Raw genomic sequence first — 19313 nt, forward strand, 5'->3', positions numbered from 1 at the left:
GCCCCACACACCTGCTGCCCGCACGGAGTCGGCGGGAGAGGAGGAGCGAGGGCGGCGAGAGGCCCCCTTCCCGGGCTTGCCGGCCTACCCGGCTCCGGGCGCCCCGGGGAACGCGCGGCGGGACCCGGGGTTGGGTGCGGGTCAGGGCGGCACCACCCGGCCCAGGCCCCCAGAGCCCCTAGTGCTCCCACCGGGAGGCGGGTCCTGGGAGAGGGCTGGGCCGCGCTGCCTCACCGCCCCTGCCGCACCGAGCCCCGCGCAGGCTGCCCCGGTCGCCCAGCCGGCAGGCAGGCAAGCAGGCGCCCAGTCGGCCGGGAGGGGGTGCTCGCCGCCCCGCGCCCGGGCCCGCGCGTTGCCGGGCAGCAGCTCCGAGGCTCCGAAGGGGGCGGAGCGGCGAGGCGGGCGTGCGGCTGGCGCCCCTGTCCGCGGTTCCGGCCCGGTCCGCCCCCGCCTCGCGGGCCTCCCTCCGCGCCGGTGCGCGGCGCCCCGTCCCAGCCGCAGCCGCAGCGGCCGCCCCTCCCGGACCTGAGAGCCGCTGAGCCGCGAGGCCGGGCCGGGGCGCCGGCCGGGAATGCCGGGGGCGCGGCGCCGACGCCGAGGCGCGGCCATGGAGGGGAAGCCCCGCGCCGGGGTCGCGCTGGCCCCGGGGCCGAGCGGCCGAGGGCCTTCCGCCCGCCGCGCCCGCCGCCGCCGCCCGGGGCTGCTGCTCCCCGGCCTCTGGCTGCTGCTGCTGGCCCGGCCGGCCTCGTGCGCCCCAGGTAAGCCCCGCCGAGACCCTCGGGACGCGGCCGCGACCCCGCCTGCCTTTATCGCTGCTGTTTTCAAAACCCCGACTTTCCCCGCCCATCCTCTTTTATTCTCCAGCTCCCTCGCCGTCCTTTCTGGAAGATGCTTTGCCATTCTTCTGGGCCCAGCAAATAAAGGCACGGGGGAAATAAATAATTAAAACCAACAAGCGAGCGGCTTCTGGCCGGTCTTGCTAAGGGGTCTGCAAAGCTATTCTCTTGTCCATGGAGCCCGAAGCGGGTCTAGTGGCTTCATCTCAGAATGTGCCTGGTTTTTCCTGCAGAATGCAGGCACCGGAGTGCTTTTTTGTCAAGGCTATATGATGTGGCATATCGAATGTTTTGAGATACTTTATTGTCGGGGCGAAGGGGTGCATTCGGGGTGTGCTTTAGAAGAGTATTGCATTACCGGGACAAGCCCAGCGTCCCCCAGATGCGGGCAGGCCGGCCGTGCACGGGACACAAAGAACATTCAAAGAAAACCTCTTGGAAAGCGCCCTGGCCACGGATCTTTCCAGGGAAATAGCTATTGGTATTACTTCTGCAAGGCATTATTAGTACAATGGAGTGTGAAAATATTTTGATTCTTAAGTGTCAGGGCTTGAAAGGAGTAAGGGCTGTTTTTATAACAGATGCAATTTAGTGACTGTTCATCAGTATGGAATGAAGAGGCATGATTTATGAAGAAGCATGAGGGTTTTGTTGTGGAATAAATGATTTAATTCCTATTGCTTCTCCAAAATATTTATTTGTCCACCCTGAGCCTGTACACAGGATAGTCTGGAAACCGTCTCTGAGCTGACACTGCAGGCCAGCGATTGCCCCAGCACAGGCGCTTGACCACTTCGAGGCGGAAAAGGAAAGGTGGAAGGAGCAGCTCGGGGTAGAGAGCTGCTGCACACAGAACAAAAAACAGAAAGCCGTGAACGCTGCTCCGAATCCTCCCTTCTCGTGGGAGCAGGGCCAAAGGGCTGCTCGGTGCCTGGGGAGGAATTGGAACACATTTGAAGGTGTCCCTTGGACCTGTGAGAATTATAACCAGTGCCCTAGAGGGGATGGTACAATAGAAGCACAGGGAGGACTTCAGGGATCATGGAACGGTGTCACTCTGCTTACCAGAGAGGAAACTAAGGCAGAGAAGCGCCTTGCTCAAGGTCACAGTCATCACTTTCCCTGCCCCCGACCCCCGCTCTTGGCCCATAGACATATCCACACCTGAAGCCTCTGCAGAGATTTCCCATAGCTGGGTGGAACCAGGGTTGGGGTGACAGAATGAGTCTCTTTTAGGCAGTACACAGCTAGTGCAAACACCTTACTGTAACCTAGAACCTACCATCTCAGTCCTGCTCCTGTGAGTTCCAGCCCTGTGTGTCCAGAGGAGAAGAGATGATTGTGAAGGGTCTCTTGGCTTTAGTCAACAAAGAGAGCCCATCTGATACTTGTGGATTCATCTGTCATAGGACACAGCAGATAAATGGTTTCTATCTCCTGAGTGCTTTTTGTGTGCCAGGTGTTGAATTTTATATACATGATCCAATCACGTTGTGAGTTAGGCATAGTTATCCCCATTTTACAGATGAGGAAACCAAGGCTTTGAGTTTAGGTTGGTTTGGTTTCAGAATCTATGACATGCTTCCCTTCTGTGCCTGATGGCTTCCCCATGTGAATGTGGCCATCTGGGTATACTGCAGAGGTTGTGGAGAATATAAGTGCTTCTTCTGGTAACTTGAAAATAAATAGTGGAGCTGTTTGTACTGCCCACCCCCTTTCTCTCCTTTAGAAGTCCTTTCCTGCTACCGCTCTACCCCAATACAAATATTCAACCTGGAGACATGAAATTAATTATATTTCCATTCTAGAGCTGACATCATGGAAACAGAGACTTCATCCTTTCACTAGTTTGTAGATTGGCTTCAGCCGCTGCCAGGCTCATAGACTAGGAACTAAGAAGTGGAGGGCACAGCTCCTGTGCTCCAGGATCCAGCTGGAAACACAGAGCAGTGAAGGAAGTATAAACCCTTGCACAGACCATTCCCGGACAGGAAAGGCAGGATTCTTCATGGATGACCTGCTAGGGGTGACCCCATCTACTTCTTGAAGACTGTGAGGAACCATCTTGGTGGAGGGTGGCTTCCTGATGTAGCTAGGGTGTGTGTAGGGTGCCTAGGTGGTGCTGTTGATCCTGGGAAGAGGGTGCATTGCAGTTGCTTGGGCTGCCCTTCCAGTCCTGAGTATGGTATTTTCACGAGGAGATTTGGAAGATAAGAAAGCTTTGCTGAACTCTGCCAGGGTGGTTGGTTCTCTTTCTAAGGAATAAGCAGTGCTAGTCAGAAAATGGCATGGCTTAGCCCTGTTTTGGATTTCCTGTGTGAGGCAGCATTCCCTTCCGTGGCTGGCTGAAAGCTATCTCCTTCAGCCAGCTTCTCTTACTAACTTTTGTTCAGTAGAGTCCACCTTCCAGGTGGCCTCCTTATTACAGTCTTCGGTTAAATCTCTATGTTGTATCGATTTCTTGTCTATTTCTATTTCATTCAGCATTTTGATTGTGTTTTTGTTTTTTTATTTTTATTTTTTATTATACTTTAAGTTCTAGGGTACATGTGCACAGCGTGCAGGTTTGTTACATATGTATACATGTGCCATGTTGGTGTGCTGCACCCATTAACTCGTCATTTACATTAGGTATATCTCCTAATGCTATCCCTCCCCCCTCCCCCGACCCCACGACAGGCCCCGGTGTGTGATGTTCCCCGCCCTGTGTCCAAGTGTTCTCATTGTTCAGTTCCCACCTATGAGTGAGAACATGCAGTGTTTGGTTTTCTGTCCTTGCGATAGTTTGCTCAGAATGATGGTTTCCAGCTTCATCTATGTCCCTACAAAGGACATGAACTCATCCTTTTTTATGGCTGCATAGTATTCCATGGTGTATATGTGCCACATTTTCTTTTTTTTTTTTTTTTTTTGAGACGGAGTCTCACTCTGTCACCCAGGCTGGAGTGCAGTGGCCGGATCTCAGCTCACTGCAAGCTCCGCCTCCCGGGTTTACGCCATTCTCCCGCCTCAGCCTCCCGAGTAGCTGGGACTACAGGCGCCCGCCACCTCGCCTGGCTAGTTTTTTGTATTTTTTTTTAGTAGAGACGGGGTTTCACCATGTTAGCCAGGATGGTCTCGATCTCCTGACCTCGTGATCCGCCCGTCTCGGCCTCCCAAAGTGCTGGGATTACAGGCTTGAGCCACCGCGCCCGGCCGTGCCACATTTTCTTAATCCAGTCTATCACTGATGGACATCTGGGTTGGTCTTAAAAAAATTTACTAGTTTGGTCTTACCCATTGACCGTTGTGGAAACAACTTGTAATACTTTGGACTTACTTTTGAACGCATTTCTCTTAAGTGATTAGCCATCCACAATATAAAAACAAAGAATCATGCCCCATTTCTTCACCTTATTCAGAGATAAGTTTTTTAAAAGTAATAGTTATTATGAAATAGATTGCTTTGTAGGGAATTTGGAAATTACTGAAGGGTACAGAAACCAGTCACCCATAATCTCACAGCCTATAGGTAACACTAAGTAATTTTGTCCTTTTTTTGTTGTTAACATTAAGAAAATAATTATATGCACAATTGTATTTACTACCATTTCCACTCTACATTTAACTTAAGCATTTTTCCATTCATTAAATCTTATTTGGAAACAGTTTTCTATCCAAATGATTTGTTCTTTTATTTCCATTTTTTGGGTTGCTGTAAGTAATGCTGATGGGCGTGCTGGCTCATGCCTGTAATCCTAGCACTTTGGGAAGCTGAGGTGGGCAGATCACCTGAGGTCAGAAGCTCGAGAGCAGCCTTGCTAACATGATGAAACCCCGCTTCTAATAAAAATACAAAAATGAGCCAGGCGTGGTGGCACATGCCTTTAATCCTAGCTACTCGAGAGGCTGAGGCAGGAGAATTGCTTGAACACGGGAGGCAGAGGTTGCAGTGAGTCGAAATGGTGCCACTGCACTCCAGCCTGGGCAACGGGCAAGACTCTGTCTCAAAAAAAAAAGGCTTTGTGTATGTTTCTTTCTATGTGTTTGTATTTTGTTGAGTATACATTTGTGGAAGGGGTATTAAGAATGTGATTAAAATGTAAGGCCCACCAGGCTGGATTTCTGCATGTTTTGTTCAAAATGCTGGGCACTTAGTGGTTACTCAGTATGTGATTGTTGAATGAAGCAATTTTTGAAAGTTATAACGCTGACATAAGCCCTTGAAGCTTACGCAGTGGCCTTCCATTATCACTTGCATTAGTATTTCACTTTATCACTGGCATTGAATGTTACTTTAAAAGCCTTGTTAAATAAATTTGTAATACATTGTTTTAACTTGCAGGGTTTTACTGCTTTAGAGTTGGCTATTTTTTATTTTGTATATGTAGTCTGAATTTTCTCTGTATTTTTATTTATTTACCTGTTGTGGCATAGATATGTATTTAAATCTTTATGTATTAGAAGGATAGCAACCGTTTTTCCTTCTGTTTGTTGCGTTTTCCCCCTTCCAAAGGAATTTCTTTTAAATTTTATGTAATGTTGAAATGTAGAAGTTTTTGATTATTTTGATTAGCAAGATCTGCCATTTGTTCTTTTAATAATTTTTTATTGCATTTATGCTTATGGTGTGTTAAATTTTCATCTTAATGTGCCATCATTGGTCATTTCTAGGTGAATGTTTATGCTTTGTGAGTAGTTTAGTATATTATAAACAAATACTTAAATGTTTCAAATATGTGGCCCCTAGGCCTCCTGCATCAACATCATTTAGGGGTGTGGGGGTGCTTGTTAAGAATTTAGATATCTAAGACTCACCCTTAACCTCTAAATTAGACTCTTTGGTGGCAGTGCCTGGGAATCTTCATTTTAGTAAGTTCACGGCTCATTTTTAGCCACTGAGCATTGGAACCACTGATCTAGATACTGTAAACCCAGTAACTGAAAATTAACAGTATTTTGAAGATATAGAAGTCCTTCCTTATCTGCAAGGGATGTGGTCCAAGACCCCCAGCGGATGCCTGAAACATGGTTTTTTCCTATATGTACATACCTGCAATAAAGTTTAATTTAAAAATGAGGCACAGTAAGAGATTAACAGTAATAACAAAACAAAACAGTTCTAAGTCTACTGTAATAAAACATGAGTATGCTGTATCTCAGAATACCTCAAAATATCTTCAAACCGCAGTTGTCCTCTGTTATACAAAACCTTGGAGGAGAGGGACTACCATTTAATATCTTGGAATTGTCTTTTCACTGTTAGAATAGTTTAAAATCGTTATGTTGAGGTCAGGCGAGGAGGCTCATGCCTGTAATCCCAACACTTGGGGAGGCCAAGACAGATGGATCACCTGAGGTCAGGAGTTCGAGACCAGCCTGGCCAGCATGGTGAAACCCTGTCTGTACTGAAAATACAGAAATTAGCTGGGTGTGGTGGCAGGTGCCTATAATCCCAGCTACTTGGGATGGTGAGGCAGGAGAATCTCTTGAACCTGGGAGGCAGAGGTTGCAGTGAGCTGAAATCACGCCACTGCACTCCAGCCTGGGTGACAGAGCAAGACTCCATCTCAAAATAAAATAACCATTTTTTGTTACATGTGTTTGTTTGGGTTGGGAGTGAAAGGGTGCAGAGGAATGCATTTTCAATGTTCACTCCTGCCCATTTGGGAACAGCTGCTGCAGCCCTTGTCAGGAAGTGCCTCACTTAATTCTGAAAACAGAACCCAGCCAGGGAGTTGTTAAAAGTCGCTAGGGACCTGGGAGCCACAGGTTTTCTATCAGTGCCCTGAATGATAGAGGCAGCTAATTACTGTCTTTATAATTACACTAGGTTGATTTTCCCAGATAGGAAGACACTGTTCTAACTGATCTAATTTGTTTTCAAGTTGTGACCACCCACCTTTCATCTGGAGCTCACAATGTGATTTCTTTTTCTTGTTGTTAGGCAGCAGGATTTGTTAAAAGGTGAGTTAGAAAACCTGGGTGTGTGCACTTCTGCCCATAACTTTGTGACTGTGGACAAATTACCTTGTCCTGGGTTTCCTTCTCAGTGTAAGAAAGGGTTAATGAGATTAGTGCTAATCTCATTAACCCTCTGGCTCCTTGTAGCTCATTTCTCCCTGTAGCTTCTACATATCAAGTCAACATCTTGGATGTCTTGGAATCCACTTATAAGCAGCATCTGTCCTTTTTCTATTGGGTTGTTGTGAGTGTCATTTCTCCTTGCCTGGTAGATGTTCTAGGCCAGTGACCTGCTGAAGGCAGCTCATTCTTACCATTGCAGATGGCTCTTCTTTTTAAAAACTCCCTTTGTTCTTCCCTCTTGCACCCATACACTCAGGACACATACTTTGCTTTCTCTTATTCTTTCTCTTTGTCTCTCTTTTTTTCATCTCCTTTGTTAGCTTCAGGCAATAACTTCTCATTAGTGAAAATCTAATCTTGTGGTCCCCACCCTCTCAGCATCATCACTGCCTGGTAGCTTGTTAGAAAATGCAGAATCTCAGGGCCCACCCCCGACCTTCTGAATCAGAATCTGCATTGAACAAGATCCCCCTGGTGATTTTGCACACACAGTTGAAGTTTGGGAAGCACTGGGCTAAGAGGTAAAGTGCCTCCTGTTCCAGCCTTCTGGGAATAGGTATTGTTGGAACATTGAAGGCTAAGTCAGCCTGGACTAACTCTGGAGCTATACAAATCTCCAGAGACGTTGAGAGACACTTGCTTTTGGGACTGAGTCTGTGTGAATAGTACGCAAGAGCCATATATATATATATATATTTTTTTTTTTTGAGATGGAGTCTCGTTCTGTCGCCCGGGCTGGAGTGCAGTGGCCGGATCTCAGCTCAGTGCAAGCTCCGCCCCCCGGGTTTACGCCATTCTCTGGCCTCAGCCTCCCAAGTAGCTGGGACTACAGGCGCCCGCCACCTCGCCCGGCTCGTTTTTTGTATTTTTTAGTAGAGACGGGATTTCACTGTGTTAGCCAGGATGGTCTTGATCTCCTGACCTCGTGATCCGCCCGTCTCGGACTCCCCAAGTGCTGGGATTACAGGCTTGAGCTACCGCGCCCGGCCGCAAGAGCCATATTTTATTTGACCAGGCAACTAGATTAGAATGGTCCTCTAGACCTGCTGTTTTCATTCATTGCAAGTATTTGGTTGTTAAAACACTGAGATACAGGCTGGATGCGGTGACTCACGCCTATAATCCCAGCACTTTGGGAGGCTGAGGCAGGCGGGTCACTTGAGGCCAGGAGTTGGAGACCAGACTGGCTAACATGGTGAAACCTCGTCTCTACTAAAAACACAAAAAAATAGCCAGGCATGGTGGTGGGTGCCTGTAATCCCAGCTACTCAGGAGGCTGAGGCTTGAACCTGGGAGGCAGAGGTTGCCGTGAACTGAGATCACACCACTGCACTCCAGCCTGGGCAACAAAATGAGACTCTGTCTCAAAAAACAAAACCAAACCACTGAGATACTACCATAGCAGTTGGTAAATAGCTGCTGTACTGAATATTCCTTGCTCCCCACCCGCAAGTACCCTGAGCCTCCCTGCCATCTTTCAGGACTCTTCTCCCAAGGACCACGGCCACCTTCCACCTCACTGAGATCCAGCGACTGAAGGGTTAATGCTCAGCACAGCAGGCGCCTCAAGGACTGTGCTTTAGTTTTTTGGCGAGGACCATTCTGGCAGGTGTGAGGTGCTATCTCATTGTGGTTTTAATTTGCATTTCCCTAAGGATTAGGGATGCTGAGCAATTTTTCTTTACCTGTTGACCATTTGTGTGTCTCTTTTGAGAAATGTCTGTTCGGATCCTTTGCCCATAAAATTAGAATAGCTCCCTTTCCAACTGTCAGTGCTCATGCTCCACTGCTGTTAACTGTGTTGACTATCAACTGTACATTCATTCTTTTTTTTTTTTTTTTTTTTAATCTATCCCAGATCCAGTTCTTAGAAAAAAAGTTAGGCTGAGTGCAGTGGCTCATGGCTGTATTCCTAGCACTTTGGAAGCCCAAGGCAGGAGGATTGCTTGAGCTCAGAAGTTTAAGACCAGCCTGGGCAACATAGTGAGACCTTGTCTCTACCAAAAAATACAAAAATTAGCTGGGCATGATGGCATGCACCTGTAGTCTCAGCTACTCGGGAGGCTGAGGCAGGAGGATTGCTTGAGCCCAGCAGGTTGAGGCTGCAGTGAACTGGGATTGTACCATTACACTCCAGCCTGGACGACAGAGCAAGAACTTAAAAGAAAAAAAAAGCTTGTGAAATGTTGCACTTGATGGTAGTTGAAGTCATAGGTATGAAGACACTAATGAGGGGGCAGCATGGAGAGTTAGGAGGCAAGGCGGTCAAGGACAGAAACCCTGAAACTAGCATGAAGGAGAGGGGAAGACAAAGAGGAGCACACAAAGGAAACTGACCATCATGACAAAATAGTGCTGTGAGAGCCAGGAGAGGGGGCGAGGGTTTTCATCTAGTGAGTGATCCATCATATCAAATGCTACTATACCAAACTGTTTCTTGAAGGATGGGATGAGGGCCAACTGATCAGAATCACCTGTTAAAAACCCAACTCATGGTCAAGGTAGATCTACTAAAGCAGGTGATGCCCGAGGATTTCTATTTTTGAAACGTTCCACAAGCTCTTTATGTTATTCTTAGGCCTGGTGAGGTTTGAGTTACTCCCTATAACTTAATGGTGGCAGGAGAGTTGGTGGAAGTCTAAAACAATCATGTTTTAGACTTGATTGTGTTTGTAGGTTTCAAGAGTCAGTAAAAATACAGTGACTGGGCCAGCCACGGTGGCTCATATCTGTAATCCCAGCACTTTGGGAGGCCCAGGCAGGTGGATCACTTGAGGTCAGGAGTTTAAGACCAGCCTGGCCAACATGATGAAACCCTGCCACTACTAAAATTACAAAAATTAGCCAGGTGTGGTGGCACACACCTGTAATCTCAGCTACTCTGGAGGCTGAGGCACAAGAATCGCTTGAATCTGGGAGGCGGAGGTTGCAGCGAACTGAGATTGCGCCACTGCACTCCAGCCTGGGTGACAGAGCACGACTCCACCTCAAAAAGCAAAGCAAAACAAAACAAAACAAAAACAGTGGTTGAAAATTTAAGAAAGTAGAAGGAAGGACCTGATGGCTAATTTGCCGAAAGTGAGGAAGTTCATGTGGGCAGGCAGGACCACCCTAAGAAGAGTTAGGAATAAGTCATATTGGGAGAAGGAATCAGAGGGACTGGTGGAAGTTTGGGAGTGAAGTCCCAGGTAATGGGGGTATCTGTGGTGATGTTAGGGAACCCGCCATGTGATTTTTGTCCTCTAGCACTGGACGTTCCAGTGTGTCTGGGAAAGGTGAGACGTTGGCCTGAGTCAGGGGTGGGGAATCACAGGGCAGGTGTGAGGAGCCAAAGGGGATTGAAGGAGCTGGCAAGAGGTGGTCTGGATGAGGTAGCATGGGGTCTAGGCTGGGTGAGGAAGGAGGCGAACCGTGGATGGAGCAGTGGGAAAGGGACTGGGAGGAGGGGGTGCAGCTGAGATCCCAAGGCAGGTGTTGGGAGAGAGGTGGGAGAGGGCAGGAGAGAGGTGGGAGAAGGCGGGAGAAAGGTGGGAGAGGGTGGGAGAGAGGTGGGAGAGGTCGGGAGGGATTGGGTGTCCTTGTGCCGAGGTTCAGAAGTGGATCATCTCTAGTTTTGGTCTTGGGTAATGAGCAGGGTAGGGTGTAGCGGTGGGAATGAGTTGTTGAAGTGGAACATGGAGGAAGACTTTGGGGTGAATAACTTCTGTGGATGCTGAACTTGCCTGGAGAGAGGAAGAAAGGGCTGTGAGCCAGGCACCAGCCCCACAGTGAGGGAAGGAAGGTTCCCAGAGGACTGTGCGTGGGAGGGGAGGAAGTCCCTCTTGAATCTATCCCCTGTACCATCGCTGCCACCACCGCCCTCATTCAAGCTCCTATCCTCTTTTCTCCAGGTGACTATCACGGCCTCCACTTCTACTCTTGCTTCCCCGAGTTCATCCTCCACCTTCAGCGGGAAGGGCCTGCTAGGAACAGGTCACGTCTTTTCCTCCTGGCTTGACTGTCTGCAGTGGCCCCCATGGTTTTCATTATGCTCCAAGTCTTAGTCAAAGCCCGTGCGCTCAGATAGCACGTGTACAGGGCAAGAGTTGGGGGTCTAGGATGTGGGCAAATGGGCACGGAAGGTGCAGAATATTCCACATATTGGTACTGAAAGGGGCCAAGAAGATCTTTCAAGGAAGAGAAGGGAAGTAATGTGATTTGGAGGCTGAGTTTTGCCCTCTCGAGGTTGAGGTCCAGCTGCAAGATGGTTTCTCAACCCTAGGGGGTGGGTTTTGTTGTGACAGATAGCCACTGACTGGGTAGGACTCAGTCTCTTAGAGGGCCAGCCTCTGCGTAATGAAGGGTGCTGTGTGTGCGCAAGGAGTGAAATAACATAGGAAGAGGGAGTGGTAAGGTAGAGGCCATCTGTGCAGGTGAGGACTAGGAAGAAGCCGATCTGGGGTGGGGTTGGAAAGGGAGACAGAGAGGGCAGGAGCGAAGGCTCCTGGGGGCTTGGAAGGGATGGGATCTAGGGCAAGAGTGGAGGGGTTCATTTGAGAGAGGAGGAAAACAGAAGGAGAAACAGGTGGCTTGTCTGGGGACAGAGATGTATGGGGGAGTGCGGGTCTATTCGTGGAGGGTGGGAGGCGAGCAGATCTGGAGAGAGGACAGCAGCGTGGGGGGAGTGGGAGCTTGAGCAAACACACTGGCTTCCAGAGGAGAGTGAGAAGGGGTGAGTGAAAGAATTGCCAGGCAGTGGCAAGGGCCCAGGTGAAGTTGGAAGGCCAGTCTTGGTCGCAGTCCAGGCCGACGCTCTGTTTGTCCCTCCAGCAGCCTGGGTGGCCCAGAGCCTTGGCGGAAGACAGGCCACAGCGGTCCCAGGGTGTTGTGTCGAGGGCAGGGCAGCTGGGAAGGCTCCTCGCTCCTGGTGGTTTCCTGGTGGTTCCCAGTCCTTTGGAGTCACTTGGAAACTCTCCTTGTTCTTCTTTCTTCTTTGTTCTCTTGTTTGGGCTGAGGAAGGAACCCTTCCTCACTTACTGTTTTGGGTGCTTGGATTAATTGTGGAGCCAGACAGTCTGAAGAGCTGCTTTAAAACACTGGGTAAATACTATTGGGGAGCTTTCAAAGGGGGAAGCCCCAAACATGCAAAACAGATGATCTTATGGAGCCAGCTTCCAGGGGAACTTGGGCAAAGCCCTGGAGACAGGTCTGAGCAGGCGGGAGGTTGCCAGGTCCTTGCTGCTCCAAGTGTGGTCCCCAGATCAGCAGCATCAGCATAGCCTGAGAGCTTGTCAGAAATGCAGAGTGTTGGACCCCACCCCGGACCTACTGCATCGACTTTTTGAAAGCATCTCCAGGTGACTTGTATGCACACCAAAGCTTGAGAGGCTCAGAACTGTGCAGTTCCTCATTGAAGTTGGGTGTATTTCAAAGATTTTTGGTTCTCTAATTAGTGGAGAGTCCATAGCTCGTAAAAATGCAGCCCGGATCTCAAGTCACTGGGCAAAACTGAGGATAGGAGCAGTAGCGGGTTCAGAGCTGAGCTGGTGCCTGGTTGGATGTGCTGCTCAGAGAACTGCCCCTGCCCTGAGCATGGTCACAAGCCTTTAAGTCCAGTCCTGAGTTCCCTGAGCTGGCGTTAGCTGGTGTTAGGGTGGTTGACTACCAAGAATTACAAAAGTGCTTGGAGATAGTTGAAGCAAAAGGGTGTCAAAGCTGAGGCGGAGGCGAAAGCAACCCACGTGTCTGTGGACAGATGAATGAATAAACAAACTGTGGTCTGGGAGGAAGTGGGGATGGTTAATAGGTACAAAAAATAGAATGAATAAGTTGCTTTTATATAGGAAAGGAAAATTTTTAAAAAAGGAAAAGAAAGTTAAGAATGAATAAGACCTAGTATTTGCTAGCACAACAGGGTGACTATAGTCAAAAATAATTTAGTTGCACATTTAAAAACAGCTAGTATAATTGGATTGTTTGTAACACAAAGGATAAATGCTTGAGGGGGTGGACGCGCCATTTACCTTGATGTGATTATTACGCATTGCATACCTGTATAAAAGCATCTCAGGCTGGGCGCGGTAGCTCACGCCTGTAATCCCAGCCCTTTGGGAGACTGAGGTAGTCAGATCACCTGAGGTCAGGAGTTTGAGACAAGCCTGGCCAACACAGTGAAACCTCATCTCTACTAAAAAATACAGAAATTAGTCAGGCATGGTGGTGCAGGCCTGTAGTCCTAGCTACTCGGGAAGCTGAGGCAGGAGAATCGCTTGATCCCGAGAGGCAGAGATTGCAGTGAGCTGAGATCGCATCACTGCACTCCAGACTGGGAGACAGTGCGAGACTCCATCTCAAAACAAAAACACAGAAACAAAACTCATATAATCCATAAATATATATACCAACTATGTACCCACAAAATTGAAAATAAATAATTTTTTAAAAATGTGGTCTAGCCATTCAGTGGAATATTATTCAGCCTTAAAAAGGAAGGAAATTCTGACACATGCTGCAACATGGATGAACCTCAAAGACGTTATGCCAAGTGAGATGAGCCAGTCATGAAAAGACAAATACTGTAGGATTCCACTTATGTGAGGTCCCTATAGTAGTCAAAGCCATGGAGACAGGAAGTAGAAGGATGGCAAGGGTCTGGGAGGAGGGGGGAATGGAAAGTTTTTGTTTAATGGGGATAGAGTTTCAGCTTTGCAAGATAAAAGAGTTGAGGCTATCAGTTGCACAACAATGTGAATATACTCGACACTGTGGAACTGTACACTTAGAAGTGGTTACGATGGTCAATTTGGGGGAGTTAAATGGTAACTTATGAACACAGAAAGAGTCAACAGACACTGGAGCCTCCTTGAGTTGGATGGTGGGAGGAGGGAGAGGAGCAGAAAAGATAACTATTGGGTACTGGGCTTAAAACCTGGGTGATGAAATAATATGAACAACAGACTCCTGTGGCACCTGTTTACCTGTGTAACAAACCTTCACTTATACCCCAAACCTGAAATAAAGTTAAAAAAAGGATGCTAAAGAAAATAAGAAGAAAATATTATTGGAGCACAAGGTTTTTTTTTGTTTGTTTGTTTTTTTTTTTGTTTTTGTTTTTTTTTTGAGATGGAGTCTCGCTGTGTTGCCCAGGCTGGAGTGCAGTGACGTGATCTCGACTCACTGCAAGCTCCACCTCCTGGGTTCATGCCATTCTCCTGCCTCAGCCTCCCGAGTAGCTGGTACTAAAGGCGCCCGCTACCACGCCTGGCTATTTTTTTTTTTTTTTTTTTTTTTGTATTTTTTAGTAGAGACGGGGTTTCACTGTGTTAGCCAGGATGGTCTCGATCTCCTGACCTCGTGATCCGCCCGCCTCGGCCTCCCAAAGTGCTGGGATTACAGGTGTGAACCACCGTGTCTGGCTTTGGAGCACAAGGTTTTCAGCTTTTGATACTTTGGCTGTACTAGATAGGTTGAAAAATAAAGCTCTGTTGACTATCTGACCTCTAGTTTGTTTCGTTTTAAAGGTATATATTGCTGCTGCAATGAATTGCCTTTAAATAAAAATTTCTGTTTAACATTAATACAAGATGGTAAATTTATGTTATGTTTTTAACCACAATTATGTTTTTAGTTTTTATTTTTAGTTCTGGAATACATGTGCAGGATGTGCAGGTTTGTTACATAGGTAGACGTGTGCCATAGTGGTTTGCTACACCTGTCAACCCGTCATCTAGGTATTAAGCCCAGCATGCATTAGCTCTTTTTCCTAATACTCTCCCTCCTCCCACCCCACCCACCGAGAGGGCCCAGTGTGTGTTGTTCCTTTCCTGTGTCCATGTGATCTCATTGTTTAGCTCCCATTTATAAGTGAGAACATGCGGTGTTTGGTTTTCTGTTCTTGCATTAGTTTGCTGAGGATAATGACTTCCAGCTTCATCCATGCCCAGTGGAGTGGGAACTAGCTGGTAGGGAAGCAGGAGTGGACATTGCTCAGAGCTGGGAGCCTCAGTGGTCTTGGTGCAGAGCAGGAGCACATGACAGGTGCTTGTTTTGGGAACTGGCAGTGGAGGCAGGTGACAGGCTGGGATGGAGGGGCATCTTTGCAGGCCAGCACAGGCCAGATCTGAATGGAGGTTGGGGAGCAGGTCAGCCACTGGTGGCCAGGATAGTGGTCAGGATTGTTGTCCTTGGCTTTGCAGCACCAGCAAAGATCTCGGGGCCTCTCCACCCTTGGGCTGCTTCACCTCACCTCACCTCACCTCACCTCACCTCACCATCCTTGCAGTGTTGAGTGTTTTTTCTCCTGGACAGCTGTTTGATGGAGGACGGGCCGGGAGACTGGGCTGGGGAAGGTAGCTCCAGGAATGGGTTGGAGTTTTCAGCCTGGGCCTGAATAGAGTCTTAGGAATTTGAAAACTTAAATGGTTTTCCTAGACCCTGGAATTAGGTTTTTAAATATCTTAATGCCTTTTGAGAATACAATATCTTTACTGGCTTTTTCCTGATTATAAAAACGATATGCATTCATTGCAATCATTTGTACTTGCTGTTCCCTCTGCCTAGAACTTTCTCATCTCAGATACGATCGACACAGTTGACTCCCCTTCCTTCAGGTCTCTGCTCGAATCTCCTGTTATCAGGGAGGCCTTCCGTAACCCCAATGTAAAAAATTAGCAACCGCCTCCGTAATTCCTCTGCTCCTGCTTGCTTTTTTTTCTCCATGACACTTACCATCGTCTTCTGCATATTTGTCTGTGCATTCTGCCTTCCTCCACTGGACTGTAGGCCCCACCAGGGCTGTGTAGTTCAGTGTCGTTTGTCCATGTATTCCACAAATCTTTGAGTGCCTGCTCTGTGCAGGCACTGTGCTGGGCCCTTGGGATGCATCTGTGGACAAAGTTAATGACATCGTGTGTTACTCTGTGGTAGGTGTCATGTGTAAATGCAGCAGATAAACAGCTTGGACTGATGAGTTGCAGTTTTGATCTGGGTGTTTAGGGAGCCTCGTTGAAAATGGGGCTGGATTCATTTGCTCGGGCTGCCATAACAATGTACCACACTCTGAGTGGCTTACGCAACAGAAGGTTATTGTCTCATAGTTCTGGAGTCCAAGATCAAGGTGTCAGCAGCACTGTGCTTCCTCCGAAGGTGCTAGAGAAGGATCTATTCCAGGCCTGTCTCCCAGCTTCTGGTGGTGCAGTGGTTAATACTGAGTGTCAATTCGATTGGATTGACGGATGCAAAGTATTGATCCTGGGTGTGTCCGTGAGGGAGTTGCCAAAGGAGAATAACATTTGAGTCAGTGGACTGGGAAAGGCAGACCCACCCTTAATCCGGGTGAGCACAATCTAATCAGTTGCCAGCGTGACTAGGATAAAAGCAAGCAGAAGAACGTGGAAATACCAGACTGGCTTAGCCTCTCAGCCTAAATCTTTCTCGCATGCTGGATGCTTCCTGCCCTTGAACATCGCACTTCAAGTTCTTCAGATTTGGGACTTGGACTGGCTTCCTTACCCCTCAGCTTGCAGTTGGCCTATTGTGGGACCTTGTGATCATGTGAGTTTAATACTCCTTAATAAACTCTTCTGTATATGTATATATGGCTATCCTATTAGTTCTGTCCCTCTAGAGAACCCTGACTAATACAGGTGGTTCCTGGCTCATGGCAGTGTGACTCCCGTCTTTACACGGTGTTCTCTCTGTGCGTGTGCGTGCAAGTTGCCTCTTTTTATAAGGACCGTCGTATTGGATAGGGGCCCATCCCTACTTCAGTATGACTTTAACTACATCTTTGATGACCCTATTTCCACATAAGGTCACATCCTGAGGTTCTAGGGTTAGGACTTCAACATGGGAATTTTGGGGGCACACAATTCAGTCCGTAACAGTGATATTTAAACTAACATTTGAAGGAGGCAAGGGGGCAAGACAAGCAGGTATTGGTGGGGAACGGTGTTCCCAGCAAACGATGTGGCCAGTGCAGAGGCCTTGAGGCAGGAGTGTGCCTGGTGTTGGGAGAGGCAGAGGAGGCCTGTGCACCCAGAACAGAGGGTGGAGGCCAGAGGCAGCAGGCACTCAGGTGTGAAGGGAAGTGGGTGCTACGGTGGAGGATCATAGAGGGTTTTGATCAGAGGGTGATGTGATGAGACTTACAATGTAAAATTTCTTGCACATTCAGTAAAGTCAGGTGGTACAAAGAAGGTGTCAATTAGAAAGCAAGGATCACCCCAAATCCTACCAGTCAGACAACTGCTGTGACATTTTAGTGTCTCTCGTTTCAGACTGTTTTCACATGTACAGGCGCATACACAGAAAGCAACGGTATCATATTCTACATGTTGTTTGGCAGCTTGCTTTTTTTCGCTTCACACTTTATCATGGAATCTTTAGTTGTCAGGAAATACAGATCCACACCATGATTTTATTCGACGCTGTGGATGTTCCACACTTCATTTATCTGGTTCTCTGTTGATGGGTAATTGTATTGTCTTCAGCTTTCAATATTCTAAGAAAACATTGCCGGGCATGGTGACTCACGCCTGTAATCCCAGCACTGTGGGAGGCTGAGGTGGGCAGATTGCTTGAGCCCAGGCGTTCAAGACCAGCCTGGGCAACATGGCAAAACCCCATCTCTACAAAAAACACAAAAAGTAGTCAGGCATGGTGGTGCGCACCCGTAGTTTGAGGATACAATATGTTTACTGGCTTTTTCCTGATTATAAAAACGATATGCATTCATTGCAATCATTTGTACTTGCTGTTCCCTCTGCCTAGAACTTTCTCATCTCAGATACGATCGACACAGTTGACTCCCCTTCCTTCAGGTCTCTGCTCAAATCTCCTGTTATCAGGGAGGCCTTCCCTAACCCTGATGTAAAAAATTAGCAACTGCCTCCGTAATTCCTCTGCTCCTGCCTGCTGAAGGAGGCTAAAGAGGGAAGATCTCTTGAGCCCAGGAGGTTAAGGCTGCAGTGAGCCAAGATCGCACCACTGCACTCCAGCCTGGGCAACAGAGCAAGACCCTGTCTCAAAAAAAAAAAAAAAAAAAAGGAAAAAAGGAAAAGAAACCACTGCTGTGAGCATCATCATGTATACATCTTTACACACTTTTCCAATTAGTTCTTAAGATAAATTCTCAGAAATAGACTTGCTGGACTAGGCAGTCTGCACATATTAAATTTTGATGCATATTGCCAAATCGCTCTCTAGAAAGGCTGAAGCAGTCCACATTCTCTCTAGCAATGCATCAGCGTGCCAGCTTGCTTCTCTCCTCCATAATGCAGGCTGTTACCAGTCTTTATTGTCTTTGCCCAACTGATAGGTAAAGAGTATCTTCATTAAAGGTGCATTTCTCTGGTTGTTCATTGGCATTTGGGCCTTTAAATGAGGTTCTCTTTGCACGTCTTTCTCTGGTCCTCTCCTGCAGCAGTCTCAGGGCTGAGCTGAGAATAGTAATAATACTCCACAATTATAGAGTGCGTGCTGTGTGCCGAACATTGTGTGAGGAGACGACACAGTGTCTCTCGTTTAATCTCTGCAGCAGTTGTATGAGGTGGGTACTGTAAGGATCCCCATTTTACAGATGAGGAAAATAAAGCTTAGAGAAGTTCATTGACTTGCTCAAGGTCACACAGCTAGCAAGAGTTTTTCCCTCCCTGGGGGTGGGCATGTGCACCCCCAGCCACGGTCTGCTCTGTTCTGGGTCTGGGTTAGAGAATGACTCTGTGGTCTCTCCCATTGAAGTGCCCATTCACAGGCTTTGCTTGCAGGGCAGAGTGAGCTCTGTGGACAGAGCCACAGTCAGAGCCACCTGTGACCTGTAACATTTTAATAATAAAAAAACTCAAAAAGTTAAAATTCCATGATGAGCCATATTCCATTTTCTCCACCAGTGAGGATAATATTTTTCTTAATACTGAGTGACATTTTCTTACCGCATTTCCTCTTTTATCACGTCCTGGATCATTTCCTTGTGGTTTTGATACCATTTTTGCTTTGTGTTGACTATGCTGTTTTTCTGTTGTTTGTTTCTGACAGCCAAGTGTGTGGTTGTCATACATCTTCTCTGTTAATTAAGTTAGTGTATACCACTGGTTTAAAATCAATTTCTTATTTACTTTGAAATTTTGGTGGGAGGAAGTCGATGCCTTAAAATAAGTACCTTGTTCAAAAACTGACCGTTATAACAGCCGGCTGTCCTACTTCGTTTGTTTTATACGCCTCTTGAGCCTTTTTGGTTTCTTCATAAAACACAGTGTATTAATGCCTTGAGTTCTTGCCTAGATCTGGTATAAAGTTTAACCTTCTGAATACTTCCCAGAAATCCTGAACCTGCAACTGTTCTATTTTGTTCGTTGTAGTTTAGATTGACAGCCTTCAGGTTCCTCTACTCTGTCTTCCAATTGTATTCAGTCCCCCCGAGAGGAAAACAAGATA

At 47.5% G+C, this 19313-nt stretch overlaps 1 protein-coding gene across 2 annotated transcripts in view; it reads left to right on the plus strand.

Annotated features, from left to right (window-relative positions):
• The first annotated feature begins 502 nt into the window (after positions 1 to 502).
• Positions 503 to 19313, plus strand: part of KIAA1549 (KIAA1549 ortholog) — a 148538-nt gene continuing 129727 nt past the window's right edge. For both annotated transcript variants that reach the window (XM_033193013.1, XM_033193014.1), the window contains exon 1: positions 503 to 758. In XM_033193013.1, the coding sequence (XP_033048904.1) occupies positions 572 to 758 (187 nt within the window). In that variant the 5' untranslated portion in view covers positions 503 to 571. The remainder of the gene's footprint in view (positions 759 to 19313) is intronic.

The sequence above is a fragment of the Trachypithecus francoisi genome, unplaced genomic scaffold (genome assembly GCF_009764315.1).
Source record: "Trachypithecus francoisi isolate TF-2019V2 unplaced genomic scaffold, Tfra_2.0 Lachesis_group4, whole genome shotgun sequence".
Classification (NCBI taxonomy): domain Eukaryota; kingdom Metazoa; phylum Chordata; class Mammalia; order Primates; family Cercopithecidae; genus Trachypithecus; species Trachypithecus francoisi.